At 39.6% G+C, this 18,522-nt stretch overlaps 1 protein-coding gene across 9 annotated transcripts in view; it reads left to right on the forward strand.

Moving 5' to 3' along the window:
* Positions 1 to 18,522, forward strand: part of GIGYF2 (GRB10 interacting GYF protein 2) — a 127,491-nt gene that overhangs the window by 25,598 nt on the left and 83,371 nt on the right. For all 9 annotated transcript variants that reach the window (XM_070368487.1, XM_070368490.1, XM_070368492.1 and 6 more), the window contains 3 exons: positions 72 to 155; positions 12,115 to 12,244; positions 13,134 to 13,229. In XM_070368487.1, the coding sequence (XP_070224588.1) occupies positions 115 to 155; positions 12,115 to 12,244; positions 13,134 to 13,229 (267 nt within the window). In that variant the 5' untranslated portion in view covers positions 72 to 114. The remainder of the gene's footprint in view (positions 1 to 71; positions 156 to 12,114; positions 12,245 to 13,133; positions 13,230 to 18,522) is intronic.

Consider the following 18,522-nt stretch of genomic DNA (forward strand, 5'->3'; position numbering starts at 1 on the left):
AGTTGTACTTTCTGGCCTGGAATTCTGATTCAGTCTTGACCAACTGTATGGAGATGTTTTCTCTTGAACAGGTTTCTCTGCATATAAAAATCTGTTGTAAACATACGGAAAAGAATGGCAGCGGAAACGCAGACACTGAACTTTGGGCCTGAATGGTGAGTTTTCAAAACCTCATCCTGTTCAGAGTTGCATGACTAGTTCAGTAGTAAGGTATTTGTGCAGGTGTTGGGGGCTTATAAAATGTGCATGTTTTAGAGACTTTATGTGCCTAGTTGAAAACAATATAGCCAGTCAGGAATAATTATATTTGGTTAGTGACTGCATTTGTCCTTTATTAAAAAAGTCTTCCTGTTCTGGTTGTGTAATGATAATGAATTTAAAACTCTTCATAGTCCTAGCAAATTATTTACTTTGTGTTTGAATCCTTATGTAGGTGCGAGTATAATTTTATGTAATTGTAACATTTTAATATTTATATGTTTTCTGCTACAGTGTTTCGTGAGTGCTATTCATATTTATTTGGAAAAAATAGTTTTTATTGAATTATTGTTTGAGTTTTATTTTATTGATGGGCTACATAGGTGATCCAGAATTATACTGGCTATAGCCCATCTAGAATCAGGTTAGCATTTGCCGTAATATCAATTAATCAACCTTTGAGTCTCTTACAGATGTGTTTGGACCCTGAATATGGAATTCTCATGGGATTTTGAGATCCATCACATTGTAGTGTGACTCTTTCCCCCTCTTCTTCCTTTCCCCCCAAAGTTGGTGATTGAAGATCCTCGTCAGTGGCGTGAATAATGATAGTTGCTTTTCCCATTCAGACCTTGAATCAGAGGCAGTATATAAAGTAGATGATCGGAATAGTATCGTAAATGTCCTTGAGTGTTTCGGTGGTGGTGCTTTGATAAATGTTCCAGACTTCCTGTAGTACTCCCTATTTGAAGATTATTAACTTACATTATTATATACATTTCTTTTTATATGTAATTCCTTAATTTTCTTGGTCCTTGTAGCTAGCATTTGGAGACTGAGGAGAAATCATTCGAAGTTTTAAGAACCAATGCAAGTTATATGCTTTGAGAGTTTATTTTGAAAATGTTCACCTAAATCACCTGTTCTAGTTCTTATTTTATATTTTAAAAATAACTTTATTACCAAATCAAATCAATATATACTTCTAGAAAAATTAGAAATTACAAGTAATCCACAAGAAGATATAATTACCTTAATTTCACTGTCCATAGTAACCGCTGTAATAGGTTGGTATATCATTCTAGGTAGCTTTATGTATGCTCATTTGTGTAAATGTACATTTATTTTCATAAAAATGGGATCATACTGTACATTCAGTTTTGTAACCTGTCTAAAAAAAACATCAAAAGTATCTTTTTTATCAATAAATATTTTCTGTTACCTTAAATAGTTGCACTGTATGGATGTACCATCATTTATTTAATTAGTCTTCCAGATGTAACAAATATAGGCTGTTCTCAGTTTTTCATCATTATAAAAATTTTTTTGGTGAATATTCTTGTAGCTAAAACCTTACTCACGTCTTAGCAGGTGGCTTTAAATCATACAGCTCAATGTGTAAGCCATTTTGTGTGCAGGGTTTTGCCTTCATTTGTAACTGCTGCTTTTTTGCACTTACACACTCACATGTCTTTTCTCTGTGAAAACATGGTTAAAATCATCCGCTAATTTAAGGAAGTTTTTTTTTTTTTTGTCTTTCCTCTAAGTCTTTCTCTGTTAAGAGTTAAGAGAGAGAGACAGTACCAGTAAAAGAACCACTCCTGCTGACGCTCTCTGTAGAGTCATTACACATTTAACATGATGCTAAATGGGTTGACAAACTATGGCCATGGGACTGTAAAGTTTTGTTGAAACACAGCCACACTCATTTGTTTCCATATTATCTGGCTGCTTTTCCACTGTCCATGGCATTCTCCAGGCAAGAAAACTGGATCCCCTCCTCCAGGGGATCTCCACCACCCCCCCCCCCCGCTCCCCGACCCAGGGATTGAACTGGAATCTCGTGCATTGTGGGCAGATTCCTTACCATTTGAGCCACCAGGGAAACTCCATATATGTACATAATATATCTGATATATTAAGTTACTTAAGTAACTCAGGTAACCCTGATCTAGACAGCTGCAGTATGAATAGAGACTGTTGCTGTGTTTTTTCTGCATGTACCATTGCATTCATTGTGAAACTTGAGGTAAGGAACTATGTCCAGAATAACTTTGAGAATCATAGTTTAGGAGGATTACACTGAATCAGTGTGTAACTCTGAAACATACAGAAACATTTAGTGATACTGTATTCTTTTTACTAACATTTTTATCATGATGTAAAACATGATGTTTGGTAAGAGTTGTGTGAAATGAAGAGATTGATTTGACAGTAGGGAAGATGAGAGAGCAAAGAAAATTGTGGTAGGGACAGACCTGGGTGACCGTAAGCATGGGCTTTTTAAGCTAGTAGAAAAGACGGAATAGAATCTTTAGGTCTTCATCTGGTAGAATCATTAGGTCTTAGCTTAGCTTATATTTAGGATAAAGAAATGTATTCCATAATTACTGAAGCAATTTTAAGAAGAGTGTGATAGATTTAATGGAGGCAGTTTTAAAAAGAGTGTGATATACTTAATGGAGTAGTAAATCATTTTTATATATAAAACAAGAGTCATTTTAACTTCAAATGTTACCATCTTAGAGGTTTTCTGACCAACTCCCCCCATTTCCTACCTCCTTTCCCTGTTTAATTTTTTCTTCACAGTCTATATAAAAATATAACATGCCAAATATTTTACTGATTTTCTTTATTATTTATATGCCATTGTTTGGCCCCCACTAGACTGTGCGCTCCTTTGAGGGCAAGTACTTTGGTCTTGATTTTTGTACACTTTGTTCATTGCTGTAACGTCAGTGCCTGGCACATAGTAGATACTCAATAAATATTTATTAAATGCATGAGTGAAGTGTTGGAAAGTAAAGTCATTTTTAATATTTTGCTATTGTTAATATGTATACACATCCTTTAATAGTTCTGTTTGTGTTACTGTTGATTTCGTTTGGAATAATATCTTGGAAGTGGAATTTTTAAATCAGAAGTTTATTTTTTAAGGCTTTGGATGATATATGGACAGACTGACCACAAGAAAGATTGTATGAATTTAATTCCCATCTGTTGCCTGTTTATTTCACTGTCGACAAAACACAGAGTACTACCTTAAAGAAAAAAAAAACTTTTTTAGTTCTAAATCTGGTAGGTTTCTTCTTTTTAAAGAATTTTTTGTTAGTCCTAGTAATAAGATAATTCACACTCACTCCAGAAAACCTTGGAGGAAGCAATAGTACGAAAGGAAAAATAGAAGATCTCAATTACCCTTTTAATTCTGCCACCCAAAGAATTGTTGTTAATGTTTTGGTTTGTATCCTTCTGTTCTTGTTTCTTCGCAAATGATTGTGTACTTCAAGACATTTTAAAGGAGGAAAACAAATTCATTATAACTTGCTTTATTTTGGTATTTTCATTTTTTTATTTTGAGCATCCAAAATCTATTCAGATAAATTGGATAATAAAGGAATTAATCATAGGGGAACGAAACAATTGCAGACATTTAGCTGGCTTTATGGAGAAGGAGCCAAGGAACTGGTTTGGGGTTTCTTCTGTCCCATCTCCATGGCCTTAAGGATCCAGGTCTTCCCTTGCAAAGAATGAGGTACTTTTGTTTTTCCCAAAGCACTTTGTTCAGACCTGTGTTAAAGCAGTTATGACCTCGTACTGTGTCTGTTTATATCTGTTTACTCAAAAAAGAGCTACTTCCATTAAGAAAAGCACTGTATTTCTCAATTTTGGTAAGTCCATTGTTTAGCTAGTGTGGGCACTTAGTAAATGTTGAATGATTCAGGTCTTATGGTGGGGGGCATGGGGCAAGAGAATTCAAAGCTGAGATTTCTAGATTACTGTTCATGATCTTTGTGGAGTTGTGAGGGAAATGAGAGACGTTCTGGAGGATGGAATGCATTAATAGTCCCAGTTTTCAAAAAGAGTAAAAAGATAACTGCCATCTGAAGGAATTTGTTGTTATCCTAGGCTGTATTTTAAAAGAGAACATTGAGTTGTTTAGAAAACATTTTATCAAGGGCCTCATGTTTTACATCTTGGGTTAGGTAAGGAGATAAGGAGGCAGCAAGGATAAGGAACATGAAAAAATGAAAGTCGCTCAGTCGTGTCCGACTCTTTGCGACCCCATGGACTGTAGACTGCCAGACTCCTCTGTCCGTGGATTTCTCCAGGCTAGAATACTGAAGTGGGTAGCCATTTCCTTCTCTAGGGGACCTTCCCAATTGAGGGATCGAACCCAGGTCTCCTGCATTGCAGGCGGATTCTTTACCATCTGAGCCACCAGGGAAGCCAAAGGACATGGTACCTACTTTTGAATTATTTATTTAGTGGAGAAGCTGACACTAAGTAATTTCGCTGTCAGTGTTATAAGAGGGGGAAGTTCCCCAGAGGATGTAAAGGCAACCCACTCCAGTATTCTTGCCTGGAGAATCCCATGGACAGAGGAGTCTGGCAGGCTATGGTCTATAGGGTTGCAGAGTCTGACAGGACTGAAGCGACTTAGCATGCATACATGCAGGTTGTAAAGGGAGTATAATGGTTATACAGGATATTCAGCTGCTCATTTGATCCCTGCAGGCTTCTCATCCTTTATAGTTTTCCAAAACTGAGCTCATGAATTTTGTCCTTTTAAATTTCCTCTTTTATTTCATCTTAACATCACAGTGTGCCCGTAAGCTCAAGCCAGACATCTTGGAGTTATGCAGGTCATTTACTTCTATATCCCTGTGTCTAGTCCATCACAATGCTGTGTCAATTCTACCTCCAAAATACCTCTTGAACCTATTCATTTCTCTCTATCTTCGTTGCCTCCAGCCTAGTGTAAGCCACCGTCATCTCCTGATATAAACTAAAGGACAGGCCTTCTAGTGTTTCCTGGCTCCTTTTCTTCTGATTGCTGTCCCCACTGCAGCCAGAGTAATCTTAAAATGTAAATTGGATCAAATTGTCTCCAAAATCTTTCACTAGCTCTCCATTTGTATGACTGTTTATTAGGTTTTCCTTCCACTAGCCAATTAGTTCTGTGAACATTCGTGGGTACTTGTGTGTAGCCAAACACCCAGGATCTAGATCTCTTTCCTTTCCCTCCTACGGCCCTCTTTCCAACCCCCTGCTGCTGCTGCTGCTAAGTCACTTCAGTCGTGTCCGACTCTGTGCAACCCCATAGACAGCAGCCCACCAGGCTCCGCCATCCCTGGGATTCTCCAGGCAAAAACACTGGAGTGGGTTGCCATTTCCTTCTCCAATGCATGAAAGTGAAAAGTGAAAGTGAAGTTGCTCAGTCGTGTCCGACTCTTCTCGACCCCATGGACTGCACCCTACCAGGCTCCTCTGTCCATGGGATTCTCCAGGCAAGAGTACTGGAGTGGGGTGCCATTGCCTTCTCCGTTCCAACCCCCTACCCTACTCCTGTTTCTCATCTTTTCCTTTCTTCCTTTCCACTCAACCTCTCTACTTCCAGGCAGTTCCCCTGGCGTCCCAGGTGAAAACAATTAGAAAAAATATTCCAGACATCAGAAAGCCTAAGCCTGGGTGAAGACAAGTGGACAGGGAACTATAGGTTTCAGAGGGAAATTCCAAGACATTTTGCCTTGGCTATATTATGAAGTGTGGGCGAGAAGAGCTTGCAGGTAGCCTTTCTATGTTACGAAGTTTTTTATTTTACCTGATCATTGCGTGCCAATGAATTGTTAATCAGGGAGCATTTTATTCAAATTTGCTTTTGAAAGAGATAACTGGTAGTAGCGTGGAGGATGGACTTTGACTGGTTAGATTATTTAGGATGCTGTTGCAGCAGTTGAGGTAATAAGTGTGAACAATAGAAGGTTACTTGGCCAGAGGATGGTTTGAGAGATTTAGGATTTAAAACTGATTGTTTAGTTGCTAAGTCATGTCTGACTCTCTTGTGGCTCCATCGCCTGTAGCCAGCCAGGCTCCTCTGTCCATGGGATTTCCCAGGCAAGAATACTGAAGTGGGTTGCCATTTCCTTCTCCACGGGATCTTCCTGACCCAGGAATTGAACCCATGTTTCCTACATTAGCAGGTGGTTTCTTTACCACTGAGCCACAGGGAAGCCCTTAAAACCTGGTAGGATGTGAAAGCATTCGCTCAGTAGATGGTGGTATCCTTACCTGCCTTTGGGAATACCGGTGATGAAGGAGGTTTTGAGGAGTAGGTTTGGGGTCTGTTAGACCTAGAGGGCTGTGAGTGGTTGAATAAGAAAGCCTTACTCTGTTGGGGAGAGTTCACACCTGGAACTGAGTCATGAGCTTACACAGAAGTGCTTTTAGGTTTGTACATCTTCACACAACTACATGGACATTCTGAATTACTTTTGTAAGCTGAAGTTTGGGTTTGAACAACAGTTAACAAGAGAGGACTGTGGGTGTCGGGGAGGGGTGGTTTTGGAAGGCCCAGCTGCTCTCAGTGACTACTAGTACTCCTGGGAGTAGCACTGGGCCTCCTGTGTTAAACAGATCTCCCTGTGGCCAGGAAGGTGAAGATGATCAGGAGAGGGAGATTTCACTTGGGCCTACTGTTGAGGTGGTTGAACTTTTCTAGAGCAGTGGAGTAGTGGGGAGAAGCCACGTTATGCTGGGTTTTGAAGTGGTTGGGAAGTGAGGCGGTGAAGACGTCTCTGAAATGAAGAGGAAGATGACTAGTGCTGCATTGCCAGAGAGGGGTGCTACGTTAGAGGACTTTTAAACAAATCACTGTTAGATATATTGAGAGATGAGTGGAATGCTGATAGGGAAGGGTTGAGTTTCTAGAAGAGAGGGCTATATGGAGCACGATTCTAGAGGTAAAGGTCACTGGTGGGTTTTTAGGGAAGGACGTTATCTAGATATGTTTCAGCTTTTCCAGATATCTGTGGGTGAAGGAGGACTTGGGACAGGATTTGTTGATTACTAAGTGGAGCACAGCCATTCTCCTGGTTCAGGCTACCATCTTCTCTCAGTTGCATTATGCCTAGCTTGCCTTCACAGTAGCTGGAGGACTCTCCTAAGTATGCATTCCTGGTCATGTTAGTCTTTAGGTCTGGTACCTATAAGAAGTGTTCAGTTCCTAGGCATGGGAAGCCCCTGGGGGTTGTTCAGTCGCCCAGTTGTGTCTGACTCTTTGCGACCCCATGGACTTAAGAACACCAGGCTTCCCTGTTCTCACTGTTTCCTGGAGTTATCAAACTCATGTCCATTGAGTCAGTGATGCCATCCAACTATCTCATTCTCTGGGGATTGTTGGGTGGATTTGAAACCTTGTGAGGAGCAGATGAAGAAATTGGGGGTGTTGGACGGGTGAGCTGGAAAGCCTCGTGAGACATAATAATTGCAGATACTGGGATGATTTTTCCATTAGAAGGTGGAAGAGCGCTTAGATGTGCCCTCTAGTGGTAGACACTCCTAGGGAACATATCGACTCAGTATAAGATATTTTAAACTGATTTCTAATTATATAGATGTATATTTAAAAATTAATTTTTGGCAGACTGAACCATGACTATTTTAAAAGTTTGAGACCTCACTGTTGGAAAGATTTTGATCTTTTTCGTCATAAAAACCTTGTTTTTGACTCTTGGTTCTGCTGGCTCTGATTGTGGGTAAATGGCTTAACTCCTTGGCTTTGTTTTCCTCATCTGTCATATTGGGGGTGGTTGTGAAACGTAAATGAGTATATGCAACATTCCCAGCTTCAGTTTTCAGTGGATAGTAATTCCACTTTTTCAGGGAAGAGCCCAGATGTTCATGATGTGAACCACTGTGCTGGCAGGTCCTTCAGCAGTGGTTGGGTCCTCCTCTGTGGGCATTTTGTTTTCTCACTGACTTGTTTAGCCTGTCTTACAGGGAAAGACTAGAGATTTCTTCAAGAAAATTAGAGATACCAAGGGAACATTTCATGCAAAGATGGGCTCGATAAAGGACAGAATGGTATGGACCTAACAGAAGCAGAAGATATTAAGAGGTGGCAAGAATATACAGAAGAACTGTACAAAAAAGATCTTCACGACCCAGATAATCACGATGGTGTGATCACTGACCTAGAGCCAGACATCCTGGAATGTGAAGTCAAGTGGGCCTTAGAAAGCATCACTAGAAGAAAGCTAGTGGAGGTGATGGAATTCCAGTTGAGCTATTCCAAATCCTGAAAGATGATGCTGTGAAAGTGCTGCACTCAATATGCCAGCAAATTTGGAAAACTCAGCAGTGGCCACAGGACTGGAAAAGGTCAGTTTTCATTCCAATCCCAAAGAAAGGCAAAGCCAAAGAATGCTCAAACTACCACACAATTGCACTCATCTCACATGCTAGTAAAGTAATGCTCAAAATTCTCCAAGCCAGGCTTCAGCAATATGTGAACTGTGAACTTCCTGATGTTCAAGCTGCTTTTAGAAAAGGTAGAGGAACAAGAGATAAATTGCCAACATCTGCTGGATCATGGAAAAAGCAAGAGAGTTCCAGAAAAACATCTATTTCTGCCTTATTGACTATGCCAAAGCCTTTGACTGTGTGGATCACAATAAACTGTGGAAAATTCTGAAAGAGATGGGAATACCAAACCACCTGACCTGCCTTTTGAGAAATCTGTATGCAGGTCAGGAGGCAACAGTTAGAACTGGACATGGAACAACAGACTGGTTCCAGATAGGAAAAGGAGTACATCAAGGCTGTCTGTTGCCACCCTGCTTATTTAACTTCTATGCAGAGTACATCATGAGAAACACTGGACTGGAAGAAACACAAGCTGGAATCAAGATTGCCGAGAGAAATATCAATAACCTCAGATATGCAGATGACACCACCCTTATGGCAGAAAGTGAAGAGGAACTCAAAAGCCTCTTGATGAAAGTGAAAGTGGAGAGTGAAATAGTTGGCTTAAAGCTCAGCATTCAGAAAACGAATATCATGGCATCCGGTCCCATCACTTCATGGGAAATAGATGGGGAAACAGTGGACACAGTGTCAGACTTTATTTTTTTGAGCTCCAAAATCACTGCAGATGGTGACTGCAGCCATGAAATTAAAAGATGCTTACTCCTTGGAAGGAAACTTATGACCAACCTAGATAGCATATTCAAAGGCAGAGACATTACTTTGCCAACAAAGGTCCGTCTAGTCAAGGCTATGGTTTTTCCAGTGGTCATGCATAGATGTGAGAGTTGGACTGTGAAGAAAGCTGAGCGCCAAAGACTTGATGCTTTTGAACTGTGGTGTTGGAGAAGACTCTTGAGAGTCCCTTGGACTGCAAGGAGATCCAACCAGTCCATCCTAAAGGAGATCAGTCCTGGGTGTTCTTTGGAAGGAATGATGCTAAAGCTGAAGCTCCAATACGTTGGCCACCTCATGCGAAGAGTTGACTCATTGGAAAAGATTCTAATGCTGGGAGAGATTGGGGGCAGGAGGAGAAGGGGACGACAGAGGATGAGATGGCTGGATGGCATCACCAACTCGATGGATGTGAGTTTGGGTAAACTCCGGGAGTTGGTGATGGACAGGGAGGCCTGGCGTGCTGCGATTCATGGGGTCGCGAAGAGTCGGACACGACTGAGTGACTGAACTGAACTGATAGGCATTGGACTCGATGACCTCTAAGTCCGTGAGTAATTGGAAAGAAAACAAAAAACCAACCCAATAACAATGAACACTTTGAGCACCCAGATGGTAGTCTTAATCTGTTTATTACCAAAGAGAATCAGGCTCCCTGGTGAAATGGTTATTCCGCATCTGAGGCAAGAAATAAGCTGATTTTGGAACATTTGACATACCAGATAGAAATGAAGCTCTCAAAGACTACTAGGGTTGGGTCAGAAGGACTTGGGAGCTAACCTGAAGCCTCTTCCACTAGGCAAAGTTGAGAGAGTTTGAGTATTGTTAAGAATAATTGCAGTGAAATGAAATATATTAATGAAAATAATTTTATTGTTGGAGGATTGTTAGTGAACCAAGTCATTATTATTAAAACTAATAAATGGAAGAAGGAAAGCTGTTTCTTTTCTTATATGAGATATATTCTATTAGGTACTACCAGATAGTGTAAGAGGAAAGTTTCTCTTTGTAGAACCTCTACCTAGTAAATAAAGAAGAAATGATAGAATAAAGTCAGTCTGTAACCTTAGTGAATTAGGGGATCTAAGCTTCACTCTTGAAGAACTGCTTAGCCTTGCAAAACCAACCAGGCAGCCTGTGCCTCCTGGTGGAGTAACATACCACCACATGGATGTAGTCTTGCCAAGTCTACATCCAGTCACCTGTTTACATGAAATGCAGAGAACAGAGAAATGTATTAAACTATATCACAGGGATAAAGTTAGCAAAATTCAGACTTAAAAATCCTTATCTTTTAGAGATAACATTTTGAAATATTTGCAGATGAAATGATTGCTATTGCTAAGTCACTTCAGTCGTGTCCAACTCTGTGCGACCCCATAGATGGCAGCCCACCAGGCTTCCCTGTCCCTGGGATTCTCCAGGCAAGAACACTGGAGTGGGTTGCCATTTCCTTTTCCAATGCGTGAAAGTGAAGGCGCTCAGTCGTGTCTGACCCTCAGCGACTCCATGGACTGCAGCCTACCAGGCTCCTCCATCCATGGGATTTTCCAGGCAAGAGTACTGGAGTGGGGTGCCATTGCCTTCTCCAGATGAAATGATAACTTGTCGTAAAAGAATTGTCTCCAAACTTGAAAATAATTTCCTTTAAAAATTTTGAAAGCAAAAGAGTTCCTTCAGAATAATATTAAAGGAGGGTTAGATGGGGCTGTAGAAGGAGTGGGATGGCCTGGGGACTGGGTTGGTGGGTACAGGAGAGTTTCTTGTTGATCCTTTTATATATGTTCAAAATTGTCTGTAATAAAACTTTAAAAAATAAGTAAAAAGAAATAAAACTTTATTAGTCTTACTGTACTAATGCATACTCTTTTTTTTCCCCCTTGTATTGCTTTCTACATGTAAACACATTCTGTGTATTTGCTAGGTACCTGCTACTTTTTCTGCCGTTCGTGAATACAGCTTAGCAATTTGGGGATATATTTCAGTGCTTCTGTTGAATTTTCTTTGGGCTAAACTACTGACTTGCAGTACCTTGGTCCCTTTTACCCTTGTTATCTATTACTTCATAGAACTTTGGGCTACTCCTGATGGTTTCCCTAGAGGGAAACTTGACATTTTTTGCTGAGATTCACTCCTTTTTAAAATAATAACATCTTAAAAATTAACTCGTTCCCCTTTTCCCAGTTTTCTTCCTTCGAGGTAATTTCTGTTATCAGCTTGAAGTATATTTTTACCTTTCTTTTTTTCCTTAGCAGTAAATATGGCTTTTTTTTTTTTTTTTCTCCTTGTACTTCACCTTTTTTCCCCACTGTATTTTCAAATTCTCTACACTGACCATTAATTTCTTTTATTAAAAGTGAATTATGAAATGTTGTGGGCATATTTAAAAGTATCTTTTTTACAGGTGTCTGTATTTTGCATTTTCTCTTGGGGAGCAAAAATATTTTTTAAAATATTTTGTTAAATATTAGAAAATCATTCTTTGAAGTCACTGTTTTGGTTTTTAACTCCATAAGTGCTACTTGAGAATTTGCGTCGTTTTACATCCTTGCCAGTAGCTGGTATTGTTAGAGTCATTCATTTTTATTAATCCAGTGTATGTAAGGTGATGTCTCACTTTTGTTTTAATTATGTTACTTTTATAGTTTGGAAAAAGGTGTCTCCTCCTCACTCCCTAAACTTCTCAGGGATATGGCACAATACTTCTTAAGGAAGTTATCTACTTATTTGTCAATAAACTCAATGAACTATTTTCTTAGTGAGCTATTACAACAGATTGCATTAGAGCTAAAATCTTGGATACCTTGAGATAATGGCTTTTCCTTTCTGTTCTTTTGAAGAACTAAAATGAAAATATTACATTATGTGGAAATAAAAAGTCCTTACTGCCAGCTCATTTGACACTTTGTTTTTCTATTCTGTTTACTGTTTTAGGCTCCGAGCTCTGTCCAGCGGTGGGAGTATTACATCCCCCCCTCTTTCGCCAGCATTGCCGAAGTATAAGTTAGCAGACTATCGTTACGGGCGAGAAGAAATGTTAGCACTTTTCCTTAAAGACAATAAGGTAAGAACGTAGGAAAGAGTTGAAAATTGCAAATGCGATTTCTGGGTATGTACAGTTACGTGTTGATACATGAAATAGCTATGGTTCTTCTCTCTTTTCTTCCTGTGTTGAAACCTGCATTAGTTCACAGAGGCTCTTCTAAATGATGCACACTTTATGCTTTAGAGAAAACCTAAGATTTCATCACAGAAGTAGAAAGCTTCATGGAAGCAGGAGAGTGGTCAGGACTTAATGCTTTGTCTAACTGATTTCCTCACAACCTTTATTTTTATCGCATTGTGATGGCTGAGAAAGTTTTCTCTTCTCTTTATTGCATCTGTCATTCTTTCCAGTTAGATGTTAGGAGCCAGAAGGGCAGATGCTTCTCTTGTTCTTTGCTTTTGAGTTAAATGTAAAATTTTTAGTGGGGAGAAAATCTTAAAATATAGTACCTCATTTGTGTTACTTACAAATGATCAAAACTCACAGTATAAAGTACACTTCTGTTATGTAACTAGTGAGGAATAACATTTTCTACTTAAGTGTACTTTGCTTTTAATTTTATTAATGGATTAAGGATCAAACTTTAATGATCGTTGCTAAGAACAGATACAGTTGCTTGTAAAATTCTCCTTACCGTCTGTGGTTTGAGTTAAATGTGCACTCTGGAGTATCAGGGTCAGTGTTATATATCAAATCTGAGTGTGGTAGTCTAATGGGAGGACGGGGTGAGTGACTGGGCTTTTAAAAAATGTTTGACCCTGTCAGAATATTAATTGTGACTGAATAAGCTTTTAATCCATATCTTTGATAATCAGCAGCAGATAAACCAAACAGTATTTTCTTGTTTTGGCTTCTTTAGAATTGCAGGGAGAGCATTAATCTCATGGTCATGTGTTTGGTCAAACAGATCCCTTCAGACCTTCTGGATAAAGAATTTCTGCCTATCCTACAGGAGGAGCCCCTGCTGCCACTGGCTCTTGTGCCCTTCACGGAAGAAGAACAGGTGTGTGCGTAGCGTTGAGCCTCAGGTCCCACTCTTGTTTGTTCCCACTGAGGCATGAAAATAGGAAGTTCCTCCTTAGGCTCTAAGGAGTGTCCTCCTTCCCCAGGTCTGCTTCCTTCTACTCTTCTCGGCATATGGATGCCTCTCTTAGTTGACTAGATTCTGATTTAGATTTGAGGCTGTTGAGTATTATGTAGAGATAAGGATGTGTGTTAGAATAGAGAGAAAAAGGTATTTTTCAGGGGAGAGGGCCTTCTTTTCAGAAACATGTCGTTTTTCCGAAGTAATATGCTAAACCTGAATTCCCACCAGTTTTTACCACTAGAGGAAAATGTAAATAATCAGCTCACAGTGTGCTTAAAACGGTGCTTTTCTGTCACAGATTTTTTAAAATGATAATAGTGAGAAAGTTAGAGTTTTGGGCTGTAAAGTAACAGATTCTGTGTTACAGTGTACAGTGTCCATAGATAAATAATGGAGTTTCTGATTTCAATGAACTATGGTGATTATTGGGCTTCCCTCATAGCTCAGTTGGTAAAGAATCTGCCTGCAATGCAGGAGACCTAGGTTCAGTCCCTGGGATGGGAAGATCCCCTGGACAAGGAAATAGCAGCCTACTCCAGTATTCTTCCCTGGAGCATCCCATGGACAGAGGAGCCTGGTGGGCTACAATCCATGGGGTCGCAAGAGTTGGACACGACTTAGTGACTAAACCGCCACCACCGTGGTGATTATAGTAAAATGGAGAAAGAAAGAGCTTTGTTGGAATGCCGCTTTAAATGAAGAATCATCATTACTTTTTAAGAAAACTGCTTTATTGAGACCTAAGTTACATGCCATAAAATTAAACATGTTTGTAGTTTTTAGTAGATGCAGAGTTGTGTAACCCATCACCACTGTCTAATTCCAGAACATTTTTCATTATTTTTTTGTGACAGCTCTGGGTGTTTTCTCTGTACTCTTGCCATGCTGTGCATGGTGAAATCAGTCTATTAAGAGGGAAAAGCCTATTAAAAGAACTTCGTGAAACTTCCCTGGTGGTTCAGAACTGATGGGGAACTAAGATCTCACAAGCCACAAGGCATGGCCAAATAAAAATTAGACTTCTGTTAACCTGTGTTAAGTTTTAAGAAAGGTGTGAAATTTATTTGGTGACTTTGAGCATCATACTTCTGTAAGCAGTTTTGTTTCATTTGCGGTTTCTCCTAAATCAGGCTGTGCTGTGTGCTTAGTCACTCAGTCGTGTTCGACTCTTTGCGACCCCATGGACTGTAACCCGCCGAACTCCTCTGTCCATGGGGATTCTCCAGGCAAGAATACTGGAGTGAGTTGTCATGCCCTCCTCCAGGGGATCTTCCCAACCCAGGATTGAACCCAGGTCTCCCGCTTTGCAGGCAGATTCTTTACCGTCTGAGCCACCATGAGAGCCCAAGAATACTGGAGTAGGTATCCTATCCCTTCTCCAGGGGATCTTCCCGACCCTGGAATCTAACCAGGGTCTCCTTCATTGCAGGTGGATTCTTTACCAGCTGAGCTACCAGGGAAGTCCAAAATCAGGCTAATAGTTCCTTCTTTATTCATGAAACCCAGTATCATCTCGGGTCATCAACAAATATTTTCATTGATGAAAAGTTGTTATTGTTACAAAGAATTCATGGGAAAGGAAGGGTCCTGTCTCTAGTAATTGCTGAAAAGTTTCTTTTCAAAAATGGTAAATTTCCTTTAAAAAAAATTGGACATCTGTTTATATTTTGGTATAATTTTTCTCAAAAATATTTTTATTATGAAGCATTTCAAATAGTATAGAGAATATTATTACAAAGACCTGAATATTTTCAACTCATATACATCTAATCTTAAAATAATTTGTGTATATTTTTGTTTTAAGAAACAAAATTTCTCCTTCACCCCAGTTGAGACTGCCTGGGGTGTACCCCTCTCTGCATTTCCAGGGATTACTATGAATCAGATTACTTTCATCATTCATGTTTTGATATTTTCATTACATATTTGTGTGTCCATATACCTGTAAGCGGAGAAGGCAATGGCACCCCACTCCAGTACTCTTGCCTGGAAAATCCCATGGACGGAGGAGCCTGGTAGGCTGCAGTCCATGGGGTCGCTACGAGTTGGACATGACTGAGCGACTTCACTTTCACTTTTCACTTTCATGCATTGGAGAAGGAAGTGGCAACCCACTCCAGTGTTCTTGCCTGGAGAATCCCAGGGACAGAGGATCCTGGTGGGCTGCTGTTTATGGGGTCGCACAGTCGGACACAACTGAAGCGACTTAGCAGCAGCAGCAGCATACCTATAAGAGTTTCATTTTATAGGGTTATAAATTTTACATGGACTGTAGCCTGCCAGGCTCCTCAGTTCATGGAATTCTCCAAGCAATGATGCTGGAGTGGGTAGCCATTTCCTTCTCCAGGGGATCTTCCTGACCCAGGTATTGAACCCAGATCTCCAAATTGCAGGCAGATTCTTTACCATCTGAACCACCAGGGAAGCCTATATTGAAGATAGCATACTGTATATTACAGAGGAGGAAATGGCAACCCACTCCAATATCTTTGCCTGGAGAATCTCATGGACAGAGGAGCCTGTCAGGCTACAGTCCTTGGGGTCACAAAGAGTCGGACACGATTGAAGTGACAGCACCACTGTATAATTATATTCTGCAGCTTGTTTTTTCTTTGAGTAATGATTTTTAGATTTCACATTCATACATATGGCATCAGTTTGTTCATCTCTGCTTTATAATATTTCATAAGTGAGAAAAATCAATAAAATACTTTTTTTTTGCTGTAAAAGATATTCATATTTGATTATAGAAAATACAGAAAGATATGAAGAGGTAAATCTTTCCTATAAAATCACCATGTAGAAATAATTACTTGTTAACATTTGATATGTTTATTTTTGTGTATCTTCAGTTGTCAAAATACACTGGTAATGCAGACTGAATCCAACAGCGTTTCAAAAGAATTATACACCATGGCTAAGTGGGGTTTATCCCCAGAATTCCAGGGTGGTGCAACATAAAACCAATATAATATACCCAATTAATAGAATGAAGAAAAGAAAAGCACTTGATCACCTCAGTCTCCACAGAAAAAGCACACAATTCAACACCCTTTTGTGAAAGCAAACGTAACAAACTGGGAATGAAAGTGAGCTTAGTTAAGGGCTTTTATGAAAAACCCACAACCAACATCATACTCAGTGATGAAAGACTGAAAGCTTTTCTTCTTGGATTGGGAACAAGGTAGTATATCTGCTTTCACTACTGATATTGAACCTTGTGTTGGAAGTTTTAGCTGAGCTCTTAGGCTAGAAAAGGAAATAAAAAGGATCCAGATTGGAAGGGAAGAAGTAAAATTATCTGTTTGAAGATGACATGATCCTTCATATAGAAAATCCTAAAGAATCCACAGAATAACTGTTAACACCGGTAAGTAAATACAGCACAGTTGTACGCTACAGAATCAGTACACAAAAGTCAGTTGTGTTTCCATTATTGTATACTTAGTCGCTCAGTCGTGTCTGACTCTTTGCAACCCCATGCCCTGTAGCCTGCCAGGCTTCTCTGTCCATGGGAATTCTCCAGGCAAGAATACTGGAGTGGGTCGCCATGCCCTCCTCCAGGGTATCTTCCCAACTCAGATATTGAACCCAGGTTTCCTGCATTGCAGGTGGATTCTTTACTGACTGAGCCACCAGGGAAGCATTTCCATATACTAGCAATGGACAATTTGCAAAGGAAATTAAGAAAATTCTGTTTAGTATCAAAACCAAAATACTTAGGAATAAATTTAACTAAGGAGTATGAAACTTTATACAATAAAAAAAAAAATGAAACACTATTGAAAGAAATTAAAGAAGATCTGAATAAATGAAAAGGCATTAGCATTTTATTAACCGTTGAAAGACTTAATATTATTAATGATTTGCTGCCAGTACAATCCCCACCAAAGTCCCAGTGGCTTTTTGGGTAGAAGCTGATCTTAAAATTTATATAGAATTGCAGAGGACCCTAAGTTGTCAAAACACTTTTGCAAAGAAGAAATAGGACCTGTACCTCCAGTTTCAGAACTTAACTGCAAAGCTGCAGTAATCAGAACTGGTTTTAACTTCCCTGGCGGTCCAGTGGTTAAGATTTTGTGCTTCCAATGTAGAGGGTGTGGGTTTGATTCCTGGACTAAGGGAACTAAGATCCTACATCCCTTGTGGAAAAAAAAAAAATCCAAAACAAAAAACTGTGGCTTAAGGATAGATGCACATACCAGCTGATTATAAGTGAAAAGTTCAGAAATAAAACCAACTCACTCCATACTGCTGGATCACTTTGAAGAAACACTGTATGTGGGTATGTATTACTTTTGTTTCACTGCTGCCATACCTATAGTATTTTACCCTTGCTTTTGCAATGTTCCATGATTTCATTGTTTTTTTCATGAGCAGTAAATCATGTGGAATTCTCCAGGCCAGAATACTGGAGTGGGTAGCCTTTCCCTTCTCCAGGGGAATCTTCCCAACCCAAGGATTGAACCCAGGTCTCCCACATTGCAGGCAGATTCTTTACCAGCTGAGCCAAAGGGAAATCCAAGAATACTGGAGTTAGGTAGCCTATTCCTTCTCCAGCGGATCTTCCCAGCCCAGGAATTGAACTGGGGTCTCCTCCATTGCAGGCAGATTTCTTTACCAACTGAGCTATCAGGGAAGCCCAAATCATATGGTTTAGAAATCAAAATTTATCTCTCCCCCATCCTTTCCACCAGCCGTCTGTCTCCTTTTCTGAAAAGCAGCCTGTATTAGCAGTTTCTTGTGTATTTTTCCAAGTAAATATTGAATATATTTCCCCCTTTTTGTGAAGGTGGTGGTGTATACTAAGCTTTGTTCTATATTTATGTTGTTTTTATTGAAAAATATTCTCTGCACATTTGGAAAAAGTATTCTTTCTTTGTTTTAGTTTGCATTTCTTTCCCCAGTGCAGAGTTTCTCAGATACTTGTATTTATATATCTTGTAATTTTTTGTTCTTTGCCATTTTTGTTGCAGGGGTGGTGCGGATAATAGTCTTTTTCTTGAGCTAGTCCTAAACCTAACCTGTTAAATTTTCTTTTTTTTTTTTTTTCCAGTTCCTTTTTTATTGGAATATAATTGCTTTACAGTGCTGTGTTAGTTTCTGCCATACAGTGAAGTGAATTAGCTGTATGTGTACATGTATCCCCTCTTGAACCTCCCTCCCACCCCTCATCCACTCATGTACTAGTTCATTTTTATAAATTTAA

The sequence above is a fragment of the Bos mutus genome, chromosome 3 (genome assembly GCF_027580195.1).
Source record: "Bos mutus isolate GX-2022 chromosome 3, NWIPB_WYAK_1.1, whole genome shotgun sequence".
Classification (NCBI taxonomy): Eukaryota; Metazoa; Chordata; class Mammalia; order Artiodactyla; family Bovidae; genus Bos; species Bos mutus.